The sequence below is a fragment of the Lingula anatina genome, chromosome 10 (genome assembly GCF_051362555.1).
Source record: "Lingula anatina isolate TDL-2025a chromosome 10, LinAna3.0, whole genome shotgun sequence".
Classification (NCBI taxonomy): Eukaryota; Metazoa; Brachiopoda; class Lingulata; order Lingulida; family Lingulidae; genus Lingula; species Lingula anatina.
In genome coordinates this window covers 18,765,605-18,790,681 of record NC_141776.1, presented here as the reverse complement: position 1 = coordinate 18,790,681, position 25,077 = coordinate 18,765,605, and the positions used below count along the sequence as shown (strand labels likewise).

Sequence of the window (25,077 nt, the reverse complement as noted above, 5' to 3'; positions counted from 1 at the left end):
AGAGAGTTTGATGACAATGATCGTAGTTAACGTAGAAAATGTGGAATGTTATTTGTTTGTTTCTTCCACAAAACTTCTGTCTGTATAGTTTGGTTTCAAAAAAAAACTAATTTTATATATAAAAATAAGTAAAATAGCTCGAGGCCACAGTTTAAAAGGTAACCTTCTTAGAATTGCGCAATAGACAAGAGCATACAAGACAGCACTGGAATATTTGCGCACTGGACAGCAGTCCACTAATAAACATTATGAAAAGACATTTTGAGAGAATAAAAAAACAAGTAAATAGAAAAATGGGTAAAAGGGGAGCTCGGTGCATTTACGTATTTATAATATAAACAGTCACAATTTTAAAAGCCAAGTTTAGATAGGCGATTTTCTGGCCTGCGGTCGTACAATTAAAGTTAATCTTATTATTCTAACATTTTGAAAACTGAAGGCAACTACTACACACCGTCCTAAGCTTTTTTATGTGGGTGAACGTGATTAACATATACATATAACAAAAAAAAACATTTTTGAAAGATTTATTTAAAGGTAATTTTTCACAGAAGAAAACCATTTTGTTGTATTACTTGAAATCTCCGTTAAATCTTCCATTGAGAACTATTAGAAAGTAGTTGTTTCTACCGTCTTGAAGCAAGCTATTGAGTCTTACGTATACCATCAGTTAAATTGGTTCTATAGCCATGAACTGTATAGATTTTTCTCTGTAAAATATCTGATATGGAAGAGGCAGTATAGACCTACTGCCCGAACAATGGGGAATCCTGAGATTTATTACAAAAATAATCTACAACTGCATCCACAAGTTCAACCTTTTCGACTGAGCCATTATTGTTTCTATCCGCGGCGACAAAGGATGCCTCGAGACCAGCCGGGGGAACACGGAGCATCTCAAATGAGAGCCTGTGCTCGGGTCGACTAAGTTCGGCGTTGTGGTTAGTGTCGGCCTCTTCAAAGACGTTTCTTGCCCATATTCTGAGTTCCCTCTTCCTGTCTTCATTGCCACATACCATGTCGGCTGTCTTCACAATATCATCGGAACTGATCGTTAGGCCATTTTCAGGCATGCCGAACAGGGCCTTCCATGCCTCAGCTACAGTGTCGGCGACTTCGGCAGCCGTTTCTGTGTCTAGCGAATTCTTTGCTTCCTCTACTGTCTTTCCAACGATTTCGTCTTTGGTCACTACGCCGTTGCCGTCAAGGTCGAAGTGGCGGGCAAATCGACGTAGTTTCATAGCCCATACGTCAGATGGCGCCTGGTATGACAAAATGTGAATTAAATTGATAATACAACGGGCTAAAAAAAGTGGCTGAAATGAAAAGATAATGACTCGTTTTCCTGCCATTCTCTGGTCATTTCTGAACTGAAATTCCCATAATGAGCAGTTTTATAAAGCAGAGTAACTAGCGGTGTTAAGAATTCCGAATGGTATTTCCATTGCACTTGTCACCGATCTCTTCAAATTTTAGATTTTTAACAACTGCCAAAAACCAAAAGATCAAAGCAAAAGTCTAAAAGGATTTTTCACATCTATAAGATGTCTTCCAGCACGTGAATGTTTAATAATCGTCTAAGTGATTTGTAGAAAATCACGACCACAAGTCCAAACCTGTCAGCCGGAATAATTCAGTGACTCGATACGACGCTCGTCAAGGACACTAAATTGTAACATTTTCCTCTACCAACTAATGCGCCAATTCTAACATTGGACAAATAACGTTTTATTCGTCCAAGGTCTAATAGATCAAACAACAGATGACTTCAATCACCAGGATTTAGCCAATTATAGGGGGACGTATTTAGAAACACGGTGTATACAAGGCAACATTTAACTAACGAAACTATATTGATTTGGTCGGCAATAGAACTGTTGAACGCTGAATAGAAGTATTGGACGCTGTTAACCCTATGACTTACCATTCGTTGGCCAAACAGCTTCTCATCGAGAAGATCTTTAAATTCTCTCGTAAGGATATCGTCATACAGAGAGCCAAGCTCTCGAGTCAGCCTCGGTTTTGCCTCCGTAAAGAACAGGCAGGTGCCCAAAGCCAACAGGAGAAGAAACGGCTTGAAGCTGGCCATCTTTCTGGGTCGGTTTACTGGTAACTGCTTGGTTTACCCGCTATGTGGTGGAAAGGAACAAACTGGAACGTCCGCACACAAGGGTAGACGAGACCAAATGTTGCGGTGTGAAAGATGGAAGATCACTTAATACCCATCGATGTCATGCTAGAAAAATATTTTTGAAAGATGAAAATTAGAGATGTCTCTTACTTGTCTTCGATGTAATTACCCACGTTGCCCCCAAGCAAATGTAAGTCCCACTTCTATTGTCCCACTTATTTTTAGTGCTATATTTTTGACAATCCTTAAAAATTAACGCACGAACTGCCACCCACAAATGTGAGGGTCGTGCAGTTGGAGCCAGTTATTATTTTCATAGGTATATATTACTATTTTTTCACAATTGAAATTCATGAGTGCCCTCCTGCTGTTATTTTACTGTTGAAAATCTAAGATAATCATCATGTTTTCACAGTTGTGTCACACGTGTAACACATACATTAAGTCAGCTGCTGAGTGTTCCAGTGGAACAATGTGTCTGCGGATAGGAGTCATGCGAGGTAAGGGGTAGTGATCCATACACTAAAGGCGCATTCCCAACAAAACTATCGTTCTACGTTAATCGAAACAATTCTGCAGGGACTCGTTGAGGAGGTGATCAACTGTCATGCATGTGCACTTCGTTTTTGGGTGCTACCGAAAGCGCACGAAAGTTAATCAACCCCTAGCTGCCCAAGGGAGGCGTGTCATTCAGTTAATCTGACTGCATTCAGCGAGAGTCCCGGCAGGGTTGGATTCGTCTACGTAGAACGTTAGATTTATTGAGAATGCGCCCTTTAATATTTGAAGAAGCAGTCGAATGTCACGAGTTATAAAATATCCCAAGGCAGATAACAAGCAGTGGACCTTCATCTCCCGAACAAACCAAGGAGTTATATCTGTTATAACTCCTTGAACAAACTAAACGTTTCAGCAAGTTTCCCCTCGTCACCAAGGAATACAAACTCATCTTTTTAAAACTCATCTTTTAAAAAATATTTCGAGGTGACTGTAATGAAGAAAGCAACCAAGAAGTCTTGAAGCCGAAACCATTTGTTCCGTGATGGTAGCCTACCCTCTACCAGTGCCGCAGTTATTATTGTGGACAAAAATGACTGTCTGTTTATCTATAGACATATCTGTGAACATCTGTGGAAAATCAATTTGTCGCCCTGGTAGAGGGTAATGGTAGCCAAGCTTTTTATCATTTCCAAACTTCCTATGAAAACTGAGACGCAGCTGCTATTACAAAATAAATCAGGGCTACAGGGCTTTGACTTGTTGTTTTATTGGACGGTGTTAACATGAAAATAGAACAGAAACATTTTAGAATAATTTTATTAAAGATGTTTTTCTCAATCTGTTGGCGACTTGTTGTACTACGCAAAATTTGAATTAGGCCTATATGTTCTTGTAAGAACTTCTTAGAAAAAAGTCTTTTTGTCCTCGCAGTGATAGCTGGGCTATTTTGTCTTACTGTGCATATACGGTAAGATCACACTTTAAAATATCATGTTGTGGAAGCTAAATGGATATATATTTTCTTTAAAATCTCTCATGTCCAAGAGAAAGGTCAGGCCTGATTTTATTTATTATTTTTTATTTTTTTTTACCTACAGACCAAACAATGCAGAATCCTGTGATTTATTACAGAAATACCCTACAATTGCATTGACAAATTCGATCTTTTCGAGTTCGCCATTGTTGTTGAAGTCAGCTTCATGGAAGGATGCTGCAATAGCGGCCTGGGGAACATGAAAGAAAATCTTAAACATGAACTCATGTTCCGCTGCACTGAGCTTGCAGTCGTGGTTCGTATCGACCACTTGGAACACGCTTCGTGCCCACATTCTCAGCTTCCTCTTTCTGAGATCACTGCTGCAATGTCCTGCCCCCAACACTTCATCAGAATTGACGTCAATTCCGTCGTCCGGCATAGCGAACACTGTGCTCCATGCCTCGGCCACAACGTCGGCGACTTCTGCGGCCATTACCCCGTCAAGGGCGTCTCCCGCTTCCTCTACGGTCTTTGAACGACTTCGTCTTTGGTCACAACGCCGTCCCCGTCAAGGTCGAAAAGGCGGCCGAATCGACGCAGTTTTCTAACCCATACCGCTGGTGGAGCGTGGTATGATAGAAAATTTTAATTCATATAAATCGAAATTTATATGATATTTTAATTATAATAAAATTTAAATTTTAATTCATATAAATTAAAATTTATATGATAAATAAACAAGTTTAAAAAGTGGCTGAAAGCAACAACTAGCAAAAAAATTAAAAAAAAAAAAATAACGTGTTTGTCAGATAATTTCTGAAATAGGATAGCCGTAAGGAACATTTCATTATGGTCTAGCGATTTTTTGTCAATGACAATTTATTTCATTTTCTTCAGCCTCATTCTTTGAAAAACACCACAGGAGTATATGTACATCCAGGAAAACGAAATGTCCAAGAAGTACATCATCCAAGTAGTCAATAAAGTGATATATTGTCATGAATTTAGAGTGTTAAAAATTTTCATTTTGCTATTATCACCGATACTTAGTACATGTATGTCCGTAACAACTTGGGCTAACTGCACTACCACCAAAAAGTACTAAGCCTTATAATTATTTATCACGTCTTAAACTCCGAGTTGAAAAATTTCAACAACTATCTAATTGATTTAAATTTAATGCATGCATTTAAGCTGTGAACAACTCGGAGGGAACCACGTCCATAATGGCAAGGAACTTGATGCCAGGCTTGACCAAGAAGCTACATAAGCTGGAGACGCAACACTTAAGGGTGGTGCCCGTTTGCCGCTCTCTGATTGGTCGGAATGTATAGAGTGCTGAGTACAATGGGAGGCAAGGAGTGTAAGATAGGTCTTAAAAATGATCCCTTAATAATGATCTTTATGATCCTGTTGATCGCGACCTAAGCCTTCAAAACGACGCAGTAGAGGCAACCAGAAGTGACTAATAAAGACGAGGCAACATCAAACTCCAGAAACTGAAAAACAAAAATCCTTGACCACATAGAATCAGTTGGAAATAAGGTTGAGGGATAAACGCTACGAACCATGTGACTTACCGCTCTTAGTTCCAATAGCTTCTCGTTGAGAACGTCTTGAAATTCTCTGCTTAGGACATCTTCATACAGAGTTTCCAACTCTCGAGACGGCTGCGCAAGCGTGGGTCTTTTGCGTAATGCGTCCGCTAACAACAAGCAAGTGCTCAAAGCCAACAGGAGGAGAAACGGCTTAAAGCTGGCCATCGTTTGGGTTTGGTGTACTGGTATGTGGTGGATTTTAACGTTAAGTGGTGAACAGGATCAAGCCGAAACGCCCGCGTACAAGGGTAGACGTGAAGGATGGAAGTTTTCTTACATAAACACTGATGTCATACTTTGAGGAAGCACAATTAGGGACGTCTCTTGTTTGTCATCGTTTTTGTTGCCTCCGATGCCTTAGAACAATTACTAACTTTTATTATCTAACTCTTTTTGTATACTAGTAGTTTTCGCAACCTTAATAATATACCCTGATAAAGTGCCGAGCGTAATTCTGACAACTGAGTGACGTGACCACAGTTATTATTTCACAGTTATCATGCATTTTCATTGTACTTTCACCCTTTAAAAACGCGAGTGCACTTTTTCACCTTTGAAAGTCTATATAGTAATCTTTGTGAGACCACAAAGCTGACACGTGTGTTACATAAATGTCGCCAGTCAGCGAACTGTTACAATGTACCAATGTTTCAGCGGATGAGTGCGTGCGGACACAACCGCATTCAACCTTCTATATACACTGCAATAGTTCCAGAAGCAGTTGAATCTACGTCACGAGTTGAAATGTGCCAAAACAGATCGATAACAAGCTTGAGAACTTCATTTCCAAAAAGGTCATCTTCATTGTTCAAAAAGGTTGTCCCATCCCAATGTGCTTTTATTAACAAATGATCACCTTTTACTTGCAAAAAATGTTTCTAAACCTTTATTTATTCATTTTTAATTTTATTTCATTACATTTCTCTGTCTGTGTCTATGTTTGTGTAATTGTCATTAATTATCATTAATTGTCATTAATATATGTCATAATTTACTGCAAATAGTTATTTCTTCGCCAACATCTCTCGAACCTCTGTGAACGGCAAGAACGGTTCCCAGCACCAAGGAAAGCCTGAAGGGTAACGACATCTGCAGTGTACTCCCTTCTCCAGGCGATATTCCCCTATAACAGCTACTACGTCAACAGGTGTCGCAACAGGCAAACTCTTCGATGTAGGTGTGCTTTTTATTTATTTATTTATTTATTTATTTAATGAATTGCAATTTACTATCTATAATCGAATTTTAAGATCGCTTAATCATAAATATATTTTGATTCATTCATATATTCAATCATAAGAAAATGCGAGTACTATCCGGTATCTTAGGGAAAAAATTCAAATTTGCACACAAAAAGTTTTCTCCTACATGTGCCCCCACAATAATAGCTCATTTCAACTGAAATATATAATTTGTTTTATTTGACTGGTCAGACATTGTGCATTAGGGAAGATCGACAACTTGTCCATCTATTAATCATTTTGATGGGGAGGGGTTAACGATCTGAATAGGGAAAGGTATGCACATTTGAAAGATATAAAACGAGATTATGGAGCATTTTCAGAAGACCAAATGTAAAATCTATTAGATTTCTCTCAATATCCAAATTTGCATTTTTAACGCATATAGGTCACAGTTAACGTAAGCTCATCCAATGGCACGGGTATGTTTACCAATGGCCCGGTAACCATGGCAATATCATTGTCGTCCATACGGAGTTTGGTTTATACTAACAATAGAACCCAACCCTACGCGTTTGCATAAACATCGTACCCAGGGGCGGATTTAGGCCGTCTTCTAGGTCTTCTGAAAGACGGTCAGATTTTCAAGTTTACATTGTCAGTAATCTAATGTTTTCTTTTGGAAGACGGTCAAAAATGGAAGATGGATCAACAAAGATAATTTGGAAGACTGTCAGAAAATATCTCTGGATCTGCCCCTGGTACCTGACGGTCTTCTGGAAAAAGAACCAACACCTACTTGCTGCTCACCTAGATATAAAGATGGCAGCTAAGCGTGGTGAGACGTTTTGATTTTAAAACATTTAAAACGAGATCATCCAAGCGTTTATGGATTTCATTGCAAGGTGGCTTCATTCTACTTTGATAGCTTATACATATACTACCGTCTGATGCAGAGGAGATACAGAATGCATGCCAAAGGATACCCCAAATCAATTCCTCCTTCAGCCAAAAAATAAAATAGCTTTAAAACTGCACCTTTATTGGGCCCATCAAGTCCGCGAAAGTTCGCCAAGGGACGTAGTAATGTATCGTTTATTAGTGCTGCGTGCTCACTAGTTAGCTTTTATCATTTAAGTGAGACTCGGGGCAAAAAACGGCGGAGGGTTATACATGTACATGTATATAGTGCAGAAAGAAAGCAGAAAATATCTGATAAAATGTATATTTTCGGGAAACATGAAACAACGCCCTTTCTTATTTCAAACTACATGGTCGCTTTTGGTCGGGTTCATTGTCAAAGATTTGACTTTATGTGTATTGACTGGGCTGAATTAACGTACACATAAAACAGGAAAGATTTTTAGAGAAGTTTTATTGAGATAACTTTTCTCAGCCTGTAGGTGATTTGTTGTAACACGCCACATTTCCCATTAAATTTTCTTGTACCAACTATATTTAGAAAGTAGTCTTTTTTTTCCTTTGTAAAAACAGTCTATACAGTCTAACGTGTACTATCGGTTGAATTGGATCGAAAGGTATGTTGCGGAGAAGTTCTGGATGAATTTTTCTCTTTAAAATCTCTCATGTTGAAGATACAGGTGAGGCCTGAGTTTTAATCTACGGTCCGAACAATGCAGAATCCTCAGATTTATTACAGAAATAACCAATCATTGCACCGAGAAATTCAGCCTTTGTAATCTCGCCACTGCCGTCGGCATCAGCCGCATCGAAGGAGGCCGCGAGAGCGCTCTGGGTCACGTGGTTCATACCAAATGTTAACCCATGCTCGGCTCTACTCAGCTTGCAGCTCAGGTCGGAGTCGCTCTCTGAGAAGACACTTCGGGCCCAAATTCTTAGTTTTCTCTTCCTGTCGTCATTGTTACATACCGCGTTGCCTATGGCCAGAATAGCAGCAGAATCGATGTCAATGCCACTGTCAGGGATGACGAATACTGAGCTCCATGCCTCGGCTATAGTGTCTGTAATTTCGTCAGCGGTTTCCGAGTCAAGGGCGCTCTGTACTTCCTGCACTAGCTGTCCAACCGCCTCGGCTTTGGTCAGTATGCCGTCGCCGTCACTGTCGAAGAGGCGGGCGAATCGGCGTAGTTTCGTAGCCCATACCCCTGATTGGGACTGGTATGATAAAAATTTGAATTAATTTGATTAAAAAAAGCGGGTTTACAAATTGACTGAAAACAACTGTTGTTTGGTGTGTTCTGTCAGATGATTTCTGACATGAAATAACGATAATGAACATTTTAAAATGTCCTGTATTTATCAAATAAATATTTATTTAGTTTATTTAACCACGTGTTACACTTGTTGATTTAAAAAACAAAACAAAAATAGAAAATTTAATCTAGGTAAAAAAAAAAACACCACAGGCATACATTCAGGAAAACGGAATGCCAAAGAAGTGCTACATACGCGCTGTCATATGTACTAAAATATTTTCAAGTATTTCGAGTGTTGAAAAATTTCATGTTACACTCATCACCGTCACCGATATTTACTTTGCTGAGATGACTATCACAACTTCGGCTTACTGCACTACCTCGCAAATTATTGTGTCACGAGATCCCCCCCCCCCCCCCCCCCCATAAAAAAAACTTAGGTTATCTCATACATTTAGTTAGTTTAAATACATGTACGAGCCAATTGTCAATTATCCCGTTTTGATCCCGTTGATAGCGACCTTCCTCAAAACGACGCAGTAGACGCAAGAGATCCAACGGGACAAATAAAAACTACAAATCAACACCAGACAACACCGAACTACAGAAACTAACAAACAAATATAACAAATATCCTTATCGACATTGATTTAAAAGACAATAAAACTGAGTGATACACGCTGTAAACCACGTGACTTACCCCTCTTAGTTCAAAAAGTTTCTCATTGAGAACGTCTTGAAGTTCTCTTCTTAGGACATCTTCATACAGATTTTCCAACTCTCGAGACGGCTTCGCGAGCTTCGGTACTTTGCGTAATGCGTCCGCTGACAGCAGGCAAGTGCTCAAAGCCAACAGGAGGAGAAACGGCTTAAAGCTGGTCATCGTTGGTTTACCCGTGAACAGGAGCAAGCTGGAACTTCCGCACACAAGGGTAGACGGGTCCAAATGTTGCAGTGTAAACAACGGGAAGATCACTAATATAAGCGCCGATGTCATGCTCGAAAAAATTACTTTTGGAATATCAAAAGTAGAGATGTCTCTTACTTGTCTTCGCTTTCATTACCCACGTTGCCCCAAAGCAAATGTAAGTCCAACCTTTATTGTCTCATTCATTTTGACTTCTATAGTTTTTGCCACCCTAATAATATAGCTCATAAAGTGACAACCGTAATTTAGACTCTGACAACTGAGTGACGTGACCACAGTGGTTATTTCACAGTTATCATGCATTTTCATTGTATATCCACCCTTTGAAAACAAGAGTGCACTTGGTCATTTCACCGTTGACAGTCTATGGCAGTAACCGTGTGACCACAAGGCAGACACGTGTGTTATGTAAATGTCGCCAGTCAGCAAACTGTTACAATGTAACGATGTGTGGGAGATTAGAAGGTGGGCAGTGTCTGGGTATCTGTGGGACTTCTATTTTATTATTATTATTGTATTTATTTATTTATTTATTTATAATATTTATTATTGTAGTAGTATTACAGTGTACCTACTGAGATGTCGGGCTGTACCTGGATTTCTTATTTATTTATTTATTTATTTATTTTTAGTTTTCATTTTTTAATTTTTTTTTTTTTCATTTATTTCCTCCAGTATTGAAAATTTAATTATTCCCATGTTCTTTTTGCACTTAAGTTGGATCTGTCGCCTAAAATCGGGTTTGAAGTGATTATTTTGCTCTTTTTCGGCGATTGGAAAGGTGACAATAGTACAATCAATCATAAAATCACTTTCAATTTTTTCTTAAGAAGCCGGCTTAGAATAAACAATTTTCATGTATCACATAAATTGCATAGGCGTAATTTAAAATAAATATTCATTCTTGGCTAGAACCACATAGTTGACAAGAGAAGAGAACTATTACGTTCAATCTCCGTGTTTGGCTTTCGGAGATATTCAATTGGTATTATTCTATCTCTCTCTGTAGTACAGTTTGCATGGGTTTGACAGCAGCTTTGTTGGAACACTGTATTACCAAATCGAATTTTTTAAAGTCCCCCTAGAGGAAGCAATATAAAAAGTAACTCCCAATATCTTAAAACAGCAAAACTGGGCACATGTAGAACCTTATAATTCTCAGTTTTTCAAATTTTCTTAGTCAAAAAAATAAACGAAGGATGTTTTAAGACGTTACTGTAAATAAAAATGCTTCAACTTCTCTCTCTTTCTTACCCCACCCTCCTCTCTCCCCCTCTCTCTTATTTGTAACTATATTGCAACAGTATCCAAGCACGTGTATTGTTGCACTGTGCCGGTGTTACTCCAGCAATAGTAACCGATATTGATGCTGCCAACTCAACCGAAATGGGGCAATGACTGAAGGTGACATTTTAATACGGAGCAATCCCAAGGTGCCAAGTAGTTGTTAAGAGCCTTTGTTGTAATTATTAGAAAAACGCACTTGACTTTTTGGCACTTATCCCATCGAGATGGCATTCCTGAATGGTTGATTAAGAAACCGGTGACGGTTCAGATATCTACTTTGTTATTATGATGAAGGTGAATTACCCCCCCCCCTCCCGTGATGGGGTCTTTCCTGCACAAGAAATTTAGCAATAAGGATAGTATCACGCCTACTGTCCCTAAAAGCAATCTGTACACGTAGAAAAACAAGTTTACCAACAGCAATGCAAACTTTTAAGGAGCACATTTTGATTGATTATATTATTTTGTCAAAAGATCACATTAATTTTCCATTTATACTTGTAAATATGACAATGTTTTATTACCCAAAAACACACAAAAGTAACCTATTATATAGCCAAAAAAGGTTTGGTTTGGTTACCCTCTACCATGAGCATATTCAGAAGTTTAAATACAAGTATAATTTTCGGTAAACCAAAGATACAGAAACTGAATTAAATTTTATAGAAAAATAGTTTTAAAATAATTATAATTGATTAATCTAATTAAAAGCTTAACTAATGGAATAAAAAGAAAAACTGGTACTAGTAGTAGCAGTCTTCTATATTATATACAGACAACCTTGCTGTAACCGTAGCTATTGTAAAGGTAGCACCTCTTTTCCGCCCATGATGGCTCAACATACCGAGTTCAAAATTCATAGGCTACGGCGTGCATAATAATCCCCCAGCATAGGAGACAAAACACCCATAACAAAAAAAAAACATTTGGTACAGTGTATGATACTAAATAGTTTCACCTGTAAGATAAAAAAAGGTCGTGAAATTTCATAAGTTGAACATGTGAAATAAAAAGACGTTTGTGTCAAGGGTGCTAAACTATTTTATTTGAGGCCCCAATGATTGATGACGCGATATGTCTTTGCACTTTGTTCAACTTCTTTAGCCCGCTAGAGCAAAAAAGATCTGACGCAACTAATACGGATTATATATGCTGGCAACAGGTCCATTTTCTTGCATATTGCAATGTAATTAAAACCACGCATGCTCATTGGTCACGTTATCAGTGTTTGTTTACACACTCGAACGATTAAAATAAGCATATAATTAATTGCGTGTAGATTTATCCCAAAATAATCTCCATTTGAACCAACAATTGAGGCACGTAGATTTTCTAAGCATTCATTGTATCCAAGTTTCTTAGCGTATTAGGCCAGGTAATAATGTCTAAGGACAAGCACAAAGGACACGTAAAACTTTCGGGCACATTGCGTGGGGTATTGTTCGTTGAAAAGCATTGCCGGCGCTGTATCAGATTTACTGCCTAGGGGTGTCACTCGATAATACACCTGGAGAGGTCTCTCCCCCCCCCCCTCTCTCTCTCTCTCTCTCTCTCTCTCTCTCTCTCTCTCTCTCTCTCTCGTACAGCCTTGTTTGTCATAAGCCTATGTACATCTCTCTGATTTACATTTGGATGTCGTTTATACACATACGACCTACATCGTTTTTCAAAATTTGTGCCTCGGTATGTAGAAAAAAAGAATTCGCTACAATTTGCTGTACCTTCCAAGCTTTAATTATGAATGTCGTCCAATACCTGCTCGATTTTGCATCACCAACCAGTCGCATTTCGGGTGCTCTCAAATGAATAACCCTAAACAATCGAGAACATAATCCAACTGAAATAATTCTTAAACAAATAATGTCTTCTATAGCCTGCTTAAAGCTGCCAGTGCCCCCACCCTGTTCTTCCCCCCGCGTGACCCGAGTTAAGGTAGCTGCCATAGTGTAAACATTGAACACTGAGGTATTCAATGGCTTCAAGGCGGCGGGCAATGGTGTACCGTTCTTAAACTGTTCTTTTAATTTCTCATCAAAAAGGACACTTTAAACGACTACAGACACTGAACAAGATATACGAATTACGAGGGTTGGCAATGGACAGAAAAGGTAAGAATTTGTGATGACATTTCTCTCATATTTTTTGACGTTTGTGTGCCCGAGTTCTCTGGTCGTCTGCGTTTTTCTTCTCAAAGAGGTCACGTGGCCGCCATAGCTCGGCAGGTCGTAAACATCTTTGTTACTGGATCTATTTTTAAACCCGTTGGTTATTTTCGTTTAATGAAGCGGAACTCGTATTCTAGCTGCCCTATCCGTTTTTTACTGACTAGACTCTCGTAAATTTTTGGCGCCTTATTGGTCGTGAAGACCCCCACTTTTAACAGGTGAGCCAACACCAATTACTACGATGGGCCTCTTTACACACACTGGAACGGCGTAGCTGAAACTCTGTCTGACGACTACTCGCTATCTTGAGAAGCTATTAAGTTGCCAGTCTGTCAAACTACAGTTAACTGCACCGCCCGATGTGAAAAAGGTCTCAGCTTCTCTCTCTCTCTTTCTCTCTCTCCCCCCAAGTATCAGGAGATTCGCCATTACTCAAGGAACTTACGAAACCTATCTTGATCTGATTCAACTGATTCAAAGCTCTCTGTAAATGACAATAATTTATTAGTAGCAATGGAAATTTTGTAGTATTGATAATTATTATCAAACACTCTTCACTTCTATAGTATCTTAGAGATATAAAGTCTTATCTAGATATAAAGTCTCAAATCTTGAATTAACAAGGAATGCACGAATGTGTATTCCAGCCAATGGAGTAAAGGAAATATTGATATAGAAAACTTTTGTTCATTGGAAAATTTCTGTGTGTAAGTTATAATGTTCGGTAAAGACTTAATCTCTTGGGGACTACTGGAAAATCGTTGATAAACTTTTCGTGCAAGATGTAGAGACACAGGTACAGTGTGCATTGTCTAGAACCTTTGTACATGAGACATTGAACTTTACTGGAAATTCTAACATTTTCCCTTAATTTACCGCTTTCAAAAACATTCACAGAACTACGATCAATCAACTTGTTTTTGAGTTTTGACTTTTCAGTTTTGTAAGTCACTGAAAAAAGAGGGCATAAGTTAAAATTTAGAAATTGATAACTCAAAAACAGTTTTTTGGTTCTTTCCACTGTAATGTGTGGGGTTATGGCTTACCATAGTGATGAAGGAAGTAATGGAATTTATTAGGAAATGGGATAATGACAACAGTATTTATTATTATTATTATTATTATTTTAAGCGAAATATCATTGTTTTTATTATGAGGAATAGCTGAATCTGTTACTACACAATAGATCCCTCCACAAATTCCGATATGAGAAATCTACATAGAAATTCTTTACCCTCTACCGGAGCCATGGAATGATTTCTCTCTAGATATTCACATATGTGTCTCTAGGTTAAATGATGACACTTTTTTTTGCACTGTGAGAGAAAAGTGCACATAATTATCTTCGACTCTGGCAGAGGGAAGAAATCCTTCCATGTCTCGGTCACCTGTTTTAGTGCATAATTCCCAGTGAACGACAGTGTGAGTTGATAGTATATGACTGCAATGCTAGGGTACTAGGTAAAAATAAGTGCGTGTCACGAAGATAAGCCGAGAGTGGCAGGACTTATTTGAACAAAACCGTTCGTTAAATACCCTACTATTTTTTAATCATACACGCGTGTGTGTTAACGTCAGGGTATTGTTGACGGACACAGTGCAGTCAAAACACTGACTCTGTTTGGTAAAAATAACACATGGCATTCGGCTGTGGAGGTGGACAAACAAAAGTCGCTGGTACCACTCCTTGCTGACATACCTGGCGCGCAGGGTGTGGCCCCATACTGAAATTATTGTGTTTAGAAAACTAATGGTTGTTCTGACCAAAGACGAATATACCTCTTCGACGTTAAGTGTATATATTTAAGTCTGTTATTTTGCGCCTTGCACCAGTCACTGTCTGAAGCCTGTGATTTAGACAGAGACAGAGAGAGAGAGAGAGAGAGGGGGGGGGGGGAGAGAAAGACAGAGAGAGAGAGAAGGGGGAGAAGAGAGAAGGGAAGGAGAGAGAGGGGGAGAGAGAAAGAGAGAGAGGGAGGAGGAGAGTGAGAAAACGGAGAGAGAGATAGAGCAGGGGTAGGGGGTGGGGGGGCAGGAGGGGTTCAATGGGCGCAGAATCATACAATAATACCCACTTAATCTGATGAACGAATGGGTTGATATAACAATAATGTGAACAAGACTCTATCTGCAGTAGAAAGCTCTTATAACTGCCATCCAACATACTAAAAAAATGCCGATTTATTCATGGGCCTGCAAAGATAGCTTGGAGTATATCAGAATACGGCAATTGGACTTAATGTATTGGCCTTTGCATTTCTTAAATAATATGTATTTTATCATACATGTATCTTTGTTCACTATCAAGCCCTTTTTGATCCCGTTTCTCTGATGCAAGAAGGGTTTACCAGATGAAAACTAAGTGCGTTAAAGTTGAAGTTGTTGATCGGCTGCTGTTCATTGATGTGCGTAATCTGAAGTAGCTTATGTAAACAGCATGTGGCATTCGATAATCAACTGTGAATAGTGACGCGGTTCAGCGGTTCGTTCACTTGGGGATATCGGTCAATGATTCTTTTCTTTCTGTTTTATTACTCTTCTTTCCTTCCTTCCTTTCTATCTATCAATCTACCTTCCTTCCTTCCACTTTCCCTTTCATTGACCATGGTCTATCTTAGAAAACACCAAATGTGTTTTGTGTTGTTCAGCATAGTGTTTATTCTATTCATCCATTTGAGCGTTTGTCGTTTTGAAGTAATATTTTAATAAAAGCACCTTAAATCAAGAATGTTCGTATGACTGATTCTTACCGTGGAGACAGTAGGTTAATTTAATCCACTTTTCACCTTTAAATATGAATATTTAAACGAACGAAAGTGGCTGAATCGAACCTCCATAAGACGTTTGTCACCATTTCACTTCAAATGACTTCAAATGGCTCTTCCAATGAAAATCTTCTAACTGAATTGACTGGAATTGGATAGAATGCGCAAGAATTGGATGGTCATTTCTGCCATGATTTTAACTGTTATTGATGCGGTCACTAATTTGATGTCTTTTTTTTTCTGTTTGGCAGGTTTTAACATCTTGTTTTTTTTATTTATTTTCAACGCTTTTAGATATTTTTGTTATTTTCTTTTATTGGTGGGTCAGCCACAACTTTAACCCCGTTACGGTTTCTGAAAAAAATAATATAGGATTTTTCTGATTGCATAGGTTTGTTTTTGTTTTTGGTCTGTTTTTTTAAGAGGACACGTGGTCAGACTATACCGAAATGTCACAAACACTTTTGTTTAGGGATTTATTTTTAGACCTATCGGATATTTTTATTTCGGTGTCACCACCAAAGACCACAGGGTGTCTGAAAATGAATTTCCCTTTTGTGTGGCTTTATTTATTGTTATTATTATTTTTCTTTTGATAAGCTACTTCTTTGAGATGTTTCTTTGGTGAAAGAAAGAAATAACTTTTGTCTGAGGAAGCGCCTGATATTTCATTCGTGAACTCTATGTAGTTTCGTCTTATCAAAGAAATTGCAATATTCGTGGTCGAAGGTATTTCTCTTACATCTTGTATGTGCCAAAGAAACGAAACATTTGCCTTTTGTTGAAACCAGCCAGGACTTGACGACGAGAACTGAGCGTTTTAAGAAAAAAAAAAGATACACTAACGCACGTAGGCATATGAAACTTTACTTGGCCGGTGTAACGTGACGGAGAGTTCCCCATGATAGAGAATCCGCTTCCCATTCAATTGTACAGGTGAACCTCACCCTAGATTTTGACCCACTTAGGTCAGACCAAGAAGTTATCTCATTATAACTTCTTGGTCAGACTAACCCTAACTGTTATAGCTAGATGGGGGGAAACCCTCAGTTTCATTACACCGGCAGCTTAGGTTGCACAATGCGTCGCCACAACAGTATTGGAAACGATGCACAACTAACACAATCGCCACTTTGTACATAATGAATAGTCTTACTGTGGCAAATTGGTTTTATTTGTGGGCCGTGTGCTTAACTCTAAATGCAAAATGGTGATTACTTTCATTATATGTCATATGCGATATTACAGTTGAAAGAATACACGTGCCCTCAAAAGCCTTTTCCCCGTATTATTTTGTTTTCCCCATCTGTTTCGATTTTTTTTTTTTTTTTTTTTTTTTTTTGAAACTGGACATGACTTTGTTTTGGGCAGAGGAAAAGTACAGTCAGTGTAATGTAATAGCAAAAGCAAGAGAAATCCAAAAGTTGGTACGTCTTCATCCTTATACAAGAACCCCTCCCACCCGCAGCCCTAGCTTACAGAGTGAACAACTCACCCTGAAACGCAAGTTTATAACCACTCTTTTCGTATTTCATGATACCATACGCTAGGAAGTTCAGGACAGGCAACCCAGCGTCCATGGCCTTAACTCTAAGGTGAAACATTCCGACTCATTAAATCACCTCTATTTCTGACATTTGTCCTCACGGGTTAACCACGAGTCAGGTAGAATTAAAACCTTTAACAAGAATCGAAGGCTGTTAGATGCAATGTAATCTTGAAGCACAGTTATTCTTCTCACTTGTATTGAGTGAAAATATTTACGAAATCAGCGGATATGTAAAGAAAGAGTGACCCGACGACTGCCTGGAAACCACGTGTTAATGACCACTCTGCTGAGGACAAGAGCTGATAAACCACCTGATATGTTATTAAGCAAATATTTGGCTCTGTGCTCCGTTATTAAAAGCATTCAGATTTAAACTGAAATAGTATTAGTATGATGATCTAAATGAATTACATTCACCAAACGTGTAAAGTGCATGTATTACTTTTAAGGTGTGGGTGTGTGTGTGTGTGTTGGGGGGGGGGGCTCTTTGGTAGACAATGGCAGCAGTGTTTTTTTTTTTCGTGTGTAAGACACACTTGCGCGTGCTTGCACACACACACACGTTCACACACACACACACACACACACACACACAAAAGCACATTACAGTGCATTCATCTAATCAAGACAGCTACAGTGTACATACATGTAACTAGGTTCAATATCGAATTCCTGTCAAAATGCTTCAACAAATGATACAAATTGATTCAATCCCTGCACTCTGTGATATTGATTAATGCAATAACCATTTAATACTTTTGCTAAATAACTAAAAAATACTTGATATTGTTTACGTCCCACGACGGAAGCTCACACACGGTTGTGTATTATTTTTTTAATCATAGCTGTCTAGTTCATAAATCTAATAATCTATGACTATGAACGATGTGTCAAACTCAGTTCTTATCTTACCCCGGTTTCAAATCTCTGCGCCTTTTTCTCGTCTTGCATGGATAAAACGTAAACAGCATGAAATGTGTTAAACCTGTCCCATTTGTAGGTGAATGACCCGTTGACGTAATCTTGTTTACGATGCATTCGATCTGCCTGGCAGCCCTGGGCTAGCATTATAGTACGGCCTAATTCCAAAATAGTTTACTTTGAGATACAAGTAGCTCCCTATATCAACAAATGCTTCAAGACATAAAGGATAGTTTTGAAATTGGAAACAGCTTAAGCGGAACTGTATGTTTTTAAGAAATACGAGAAGCTTCGGCAATTGTCCCTCGTTCATAGTACAAAGGTTGGATGCAATCTACAATGTACATTTTCACAAGGATATTTACTTGGTCCACGTCACCAAAAAGTGTTTTTCTTGCATGACAAATTAAATATGGCACGTATTGTGCTGCAAAATTCTTAGAATACACCTTCAACCCAGCTTTCCCATTCCTTGTAGTCAAAACTAGGTTTTTTTCAACGTTGACGTTAATATAAATATAAGTGATTTAACATTAATGCTTATAAAAATATTTCAAATGAAATTAACTTTAAAGTAAATAAATTGCGCGGCACTGTTGCACTGAATAAAAACAATTTGGTAGAGTTTTTTACATCTGTTATATTTGATTTATAATAATATTCTGTTCAGAAATTTTTGTGAAACTGTCCAAGATGGATTTTATGTAGGCTTGACACCTACCATTCATATATATCTGAGGGAATTCTATAACGATAAGAAACCAAGCGCTTTAAAACGTTCACTTTAGGGCACTTGATCTCGAACAGTTATAAACTAATAGTCCAGGTACGCAAGAGTGATCCAAGACTCGCACCACCTGCGATATTGAAATGTAACAAATGTACATAACTTAACGTTTACTGTGAAAACAATACACTATTCTTCTATATTTTACTAACTGCCTTAACAATGAAGAGGCTGACGTGAGAGTGCAATTGGCGGTTGTCCAGTCTACGGCAGACCAGTGGCTATACTAGCAAACAAGTATGAATGAAAATAAGCGTGACCTCTGACCTGAATCTCAGCCATAGGGTGCGAGCCCAAGCTGTAAACAATCACCCTCCACACGCAGGTCTCGTTATCAGTACAGTGATTGTGGTTACAAGGGAAGGGGTAGTGAGCCACAGCGAGGCCCAGGTAGTTAATAAACATCGCCCCTTTTATAAGACGGGTGACAAAACAAACTCCTGCGATTGCATGAACGCCTTGGCTTTAATCTGATAAGTTACAGACGCTCGAAGTCAATAACAAACTTGAAGCGAATTAAGAGAGAGAAATAACACGAGTGACATTAATTTTCCAATAGTCAACGACTGATCGACATCTACGAAAGCCTAGAGAACGAAGTACATGTAGATGGTGCGTTTCATTCAAACGGTACCTGCCCAAAATCCATTTGGTTTTGTTTGGTATGTATCTTATGTATCTGATGTTGAATACGGTATAAATATAGGTTAACTTTTATCTTTATTTGTTTAGATTAAATGGCGTCAATTTACTTCTGATGTTTCCGGTATCACACGTACTTATGCCAGAATGAAATTGTTTCTTGCGGATGGATTGAACTTCATGTGTTTCACTTTTTTTATTACGCATTCCGCTATGCGACAGTTCATTTTAGCGTGGGTTTTTTCTTCTGGATAAAACGAAAAAGTCATAACAATTTTCAAACTAGCTAGATTAGGTTTAAATCTTAAAGGTAGGATTTAATCTTCGCGCGATAACCGGGTAATGTAGTGTTAGTGAGTACAAATCTAAAAGATCGTTTCGCTTGTTTACGTGATCTAGGCGTGACGCACGTGACTATATTTTGGTCTATTTTAAGTGGGGGACATCTGAATTTAATTCAAAATGACGGACGGAAGGAGACTGTTAGAAAATGTACGAAAGCGCCAGCTCAGGTTAGTTTCTGCTGCATGTATGTAGGTCGCAGGCTGTTTTTAAAAAATGGTTTGATGGACAGTTCTGTGAAGTTTCTGTCCTCTTCAAACTAGGTTTGAGATAGTAAAGATCAGAACATGGCGTGCAATCCACTTGTTTGAAATGTTAGTTCTGAAACGCCATCGACACTGGTCTAAAGAGCGTTTTTTAGATCATTCATACTTACACTTGCTGTGTTGTGTGCTTATTTCTGATAGGGTGCCAAGTTTTAAGAAGCGCCAGCGTTTTTATAAAAGGTTGATGCCAAGCAAATATACTGGATTAATATGTTGAGCGGGGCCGACTGCTTACACTGTAACAAAACAATTTGTAGGCATTATTTATATATTCATACATACATATACATGTTCATAATATTTCCCTTTGGGGGGGGGGAGGTTACAACGTCGCTTTGGTTGCTTATAAAAGGGAAGAAAGCTCACATAGTCTCAGTCTTTCTGAAGGGTAGAAGTTCGCCGTAATCCGCCTGCAAGTTGACCTATTCGCCTATTGGGTTGAATATTTTTTTCTTTTACTTTATCAAAATTTTAGTCTCAGTCAGTAACAAACTATCTAACCAGTTTATTTTTACACAGGTTAGACATAAAATATTACTTTTTCTAAGGGCATAAGCCTCACCATCCACATTTTGTGCTAATAGCCCATTTGTAAGCGTTCCGCTGATAGCTGACTTAACTTCTATGACCTTATACATAGGAGGTGAGGCTTAAATAAGTAATAACTTCAGATTCGATCGATCAGTAACGTTAATGACCAAACTTCTGATAAACGGCTATTTTTAAGTTGAAGGAGGTATCGGGCGGTCAAAGCGAACTTAGCCCCTGTGATCCACTGCGTGGGTCTGTGTTCTTTGTTACTGGGGAAGGGTTAATGTACAAGAATCGTTTTTTGATCCGCGCATTCCTGATATGATGCGCATGTTCCCGTTTAAGATATAGTAAATACCATGTTTAGTTACCTTTATGTTAGACTCGTGGCTTATGTTTTTCTCTTTTTTTATGTTTTTTCCAAGTTTTTTTAAAATAAATATGTACAGCAAAGGGCTTTTAAGTCGCTGCCAAAAACAAAAAAAACAGGGATAAGCGAATATAACATTGTTGATAAAAATTTAGCCCATTATGAAATGCCAACCTTTCGCTCGAATGAGCAGCACCAGTGCTTATGTAAATACAGTAGCAACTACAAGTATATCTATCTATATATATATATATACTCAGTATTTGAGAGGGAGAGAGAGAGAGAGAGGCGGGGGTTTTATTCGGCGCATTTCACCTCGTGCAATTTCACCCCTGTCGGTGTCAGCGAAAAAAGAGAATAAAAAAACAAACACGAAAGGGAAAATGGGGTAACACTGTAGCAAATTTGCGCTATTAAAGTTTACTTCCAATTGACTGGAGTTAATTAATTGACCTTCTATCACAAAAGCCTATTGACGTGTACACACTCTCTGTTATCGCGCGATATCGATAAGAAAGCACATTATTGGACTTGATATGGCGCTGTTGTCGATACGCTGGCATTGGAAAGTTCTCGGTCAGTTTAGTACGAGCTTTATTTTTACCTTTGACGAATACGCGTTTTGCTTTTAAACTTCAGCTGAAAATAACATGGTATTTGTTGTAAACGGTAGGATTTTATTTAAATTTTAAGATCCGAACAGTTTCTGGCTTTTCTTTCTTTCGTTTCATTTTTATAAATATATAAATATCAAAATTATTTTAGCTGTTTCGAAATGGCACCGCCAATCTGGATGTTTGCCCACGTCTGACTTTCCATTTTGTTTCTGTTTCTAGATGATTCCAGGTCTCCATGCTGCGCAGTATGGCTCCGTTACGGATCGGCCAGCATGTCTCTCCATTGGCGTTAGCAACTCTGAGCGAGAACCCAGAGGATAATTACAACTACAATTCTCATATGATGAAAGACTTGGACAACTCTTCAATAGACTCAACTACACCAATGGCGACCAGCATTGACGATCACACATCTTCTGAATATTCCTATTCAGGATCAAACTTAGATGAAATGAAAGGAGCGCGTGACGTCACCCACACGTTGCACGCGGTATCACGTCACGGTAGTTCACATAGACGACGGGGTAGCGCCGTGGACGTTCTAATGACCCCTGAACCTCCCGAACCATTCGAAGTTCACCTAGCGAAAGGTGACTTTAAGCATCGTCGGTTTTCCCTTGGACAATGTTATAATCAATTTATTGAGCATTCTCTTAACCCGAAAGTAGTAACAAATATACCCAAAAACACCAGTGACAGGTATCTTGTGATGGGAATTTCCCCTCCACCGGGGGTTTCCGGAACATTCAAGGAAACCATTGCAGATCTGACGTCAAAGGAACCCGAGCATCTCGGTAGCAGTGTCAACCAATCAGCAGTTACTTTACAGAAATATATCGAAACATTTGATCAGCCACAAAAGGATGACGACAGTTCCTCGTCGTCCGACAGAGGCGAGTACGGCTCACGCTTCCCGACCATTACGTCACCCGTTCAGGTGCCCCGGAGGAGAAGTTCTCGATTGTCGGCAGAAAGTCGTCTGCTTTCCCGCTCGCACTCACCGCCTTTATCTCGAGACCAGAGACACAGCGCAGATCACGCGGAACAAATGTCAAGGGAGAGGTCTTTCTCTCACGGTGCGCGGAATGAATTGCGCAGGAATTCTCTACTGCCCAGGATCGAGACCGACGGACAAAAACCATCGGGCAACGAAAAGAAGAAAAATTTCATCGCAGAAAATAAAAAGAAATTAGCCGAAGTTTCTGCTAAAAATAGGAGAAGGTCTGTTGAAATGATTGATGCCTCACAGTCACCGCTGGGCAGTTCAGAAAAGCTGCACAGCGCCAGCAGACGACTCCGCGGAGAGGACGGGATGTTAAGCCCACGAGCGGGAACCTCTTCTCAAAAGCGTTTTAGCAGCGTTGGGCTGACGCGTGCCGATGAAGCGAACCGCCCGCCATCTAGAGACGGCCAGCGACCGAGAGCGAAAAGTTTCAGCCACTACATTGAGAGAACGCGAAAACTCAAGATCGCAGACGAAGATCTAAGTTCAAGCAGCTCTTCCAGCGGGTCCTCCGGAGAGGATCAAGATGAGGAATCGCGCCCGCGTTCCAGCAGTTTCTCTTCCGCAAATCACAGCGTTCACTTCGGCGAGGCTGTGCAGGAGGAGGCGGCCGAGCACCACGAGCCTCTTCCCCTGGCGCTCTATCCCAAACACTCCATCCTGAAGGTGAAGGAACACCATTATAACGACGAAATGGCGCCCGTTTGTTATTTCGTCACTCACCAGGAGGACTTTAAAGACGAAGATGAAAGCATGTTCACCAACGTATACACTGAGAAAAGCGTTAAGAAGGCCGCCGCGAAATTCACGTCTCTACTTAAAGGGCGACTATCAAAACCCCCTGCGTTAGCCAAAAAATCGGGTGTCAACTTTGCTGCGAGTGCGGCCTCTGGCGAAGCTACTGTTGCGACATCTGGCGGTCAATAACGCAGGGCTGATTTCTTGGCTGTTGGCCAGTAGTTCAATTTCACAGTGCCTTTCAGTGTGATGGGCATTATTGGCCTCATTGTACATGACGCCTTGCAGTGTGGTTGTTGGGTTGTGGAGATTGAAAAATAATAACTTTTCAATGGATTTAAATGAGGTTACATTTTTTTATAAACAGTGCTTGAAGACATCTGTGCTAGCTGTATTGAAATAAGACAATGCTCTAGCATTCGGCTACTTTAATTGAAGTGCCAATTATTTTTATGTCAGTTTTCAAATTTGCGTGCCATCTTGTATATAGTATCTATTGCTATTTCTACTTGTATATATAGTACTAGCACTGTATGTATTAGAAATTAGGCTAAATTCAATCAATTATTAGTTCTAACATGACAAACCGAAGAAACATTGTGCGTTTGATTATTTGATCGTATTGTAAGATATCTTAATTTGTGATTTAGTACTTTATATTATTGTACTGAACAACCGCTGATGTTGTAAAACCAAATGTGTCCCCTGAAATTCTGATGTTTTAATACTGAGAACACCAGGATCTTGTTGTTAACTTTCATCCAGTATTCTATTATCTTTATATATCACTGTATACTAGTGACTATAAACTATAAGAGTACGTAAGTTCTCGTAGTAAAGAAAAGTGGATAGATTTACCAGAGACATATCTGTGAATATCTAGGGAAAACTCAAACTGTGACCCTGGTATAAGGTTTTATAAAAATTACCTCAGCGTAGAATTTCATTAGCTTTGTTGCACATGTACGCCTGTTCCCTCATTCCCTGAAAAAAGTGTCTAAGGAGACACTGAATATTGGGGTGCCAACAACTTAACATTTAAATGTTCTTAGTACAAATTACCTCAGATTTTACCACTGGTTCAGGTATAATCCAATTGTTAACAAAAAATTTATTCTTTCATTTCCTAAAAGTAGCAGCAGACAGAAAACCAAATGAATGCTCACAACCCGAAAGCCATTTGCGGGAATAATTTATTAAGGGCTGTACCTTGACATACCTGTATTCCGATTAAATTTTGCTATATTCATATATTGGAACTTTTAAAACGTTATACGCAAGCACCATCAGTATTAAGAAGCTTTTTTACTTTATGTTGGCTTATACGTGCGCGTTACGTGTACACATATAATGTTAAAAGAGGTTTTAGTGGTCAGATAGATAGTACACGTGACTATCATTGGTAAGTGGACCAATGAGATGAGAGAACACTAGGCAAGCAAGTTAAAGAGGCGAACCTGCTAGTATTAAATGTATGTATGTAGCCGTTTGTACATATTGAATACAATATTTATTGTCATTGTGAATTTACAATTTCTCTTGTCTTAATAAATGTTTATTCTCTTCGTATTATGTAGCAATATGGTGGTATATTTCAGTAAT

At 39.0% G+C, this 25,077-nt stretch overlaps 3 protein-coding genes across 5 annotated transcripts; 1 reads left to right on the top strand and 2 right to left on the bottom strand.

Moving 5' to 3' along the window:
- Window positions 1-513: 513 nt before the first annotated feature.
- Window positions 514-18,277, bottom strand: LOC106179210 (sarcoplasmic calcium-binding protein-like). Its single transcript, XM_086996848.1, has 3 exons — window positions 18,171-18,277; window positions 1,925-2,236; window positions 514-1,262 (listed from the first exon to the last, which is right to left on the bottom strand). Exons 2-3 carry the CDS (start codon window positions 2,087-2,089, stop codon window positions 747-749), a joined length of 681 nt encoding a protein of 226 aa, XP_086852974.1. The 5' UTR covers window positions 2,090-2,236; window positions 18,171-18,277; the 3' UTR covers window positions 514-746.
- LOC106172904 (uncharacterized) lies at window positions 7,744-10,021 on the bottom strand. Its single transcript, XM_013553834.2, has 2 exons — window positions 9,265-10,021; window positions 7,744-8,523 (listed from the first exon to the last, which is right to left on the bottom strand). Exons 1-2 carry the CDS (start codon window positions 9,559-9,561, stop codon window positions 8,008-8,010), a joined length of 813 nt encoding a protein of 270 aa, XP_013409288.2. The 5' UTR covers window positions 9,562-10,021; the 3' UTR covers window positions 7,744-8,007.
- Window positions 12,699-25,044, top strand: LOC106172898 (uncharacterized). 3 transcript variants are annotated; one of them, XM_013553826.2, is made up of 2 exons: window positions 12,699-12,887; window positions 21,954-25,044. In XM_013553826.2, exon 2 carries the CDS (start codon window positions 21,970-21,972, stop codon window positions 23,662-23,664), a length of 1,695 nt encoding a protein of 564 aa, XP_013409280.2. In that variant the 5' UTR covers window positions 12,699-12,887; window positions 21,954-21,969; the 3' UTR covers window positions 23,665-25,044. The 3 variants fall into 3 exon arrangements, with proteins under 3 accessions (XP_013409280.2, XP_086852956.1, XP_086852957.1); XM_086996830.1 differs by lacking the exon at window positions 12,699-12,887 and adding an exon at window positions 19,354-19,628; XM_086996831.1 differs by lacking the exon at window positions 12,699-12,887 and adding an exon at window positions 20,027-20,120.
- Window positions 25,045-25,077: the final 33 nt, after the last annotated feature.

Excerpts from the sequence above, each read along its gene's own strand:
- LOC106179210 (XM_086996848.1), bottom strand. The coding sequence starts at position 2,089 with ATGGCCAGCTTCAAGCCGTTTCTTCTCCTGTTGGCTTTGGGCACCTGC. Across the intron at positions 1,263-1,924 it reads AGCTGTTTGGCCAACGAATG|GCGCCATCTGACGTATGGGC; the intron begins GTAAGTCATAGG and ends TTGTCATACCAG.
- LOC106172904 (XM_013553834.2), bottom strand. The coding sequence starts at position 9,561 with ATGACATCGGCGCTTATATTAGTGATCTTCCCGTTGTTTACACTGCAA. Across the intron at positions 8,524-9,264 it reads AACTTTTTGAACTAAGAGGG|TCCCAATCAGGGGTATGGGC; the intron begins GTAAGTCACGTG and ends TTATCATACCAG.
- LOC106172898 (XM_013553826.2), top strand. The coding sequence starts at position 21,970 with ATGCTGCGCAGTATGGCTCCGTTACGGATCGGCCAGCATGTCTCTCCA.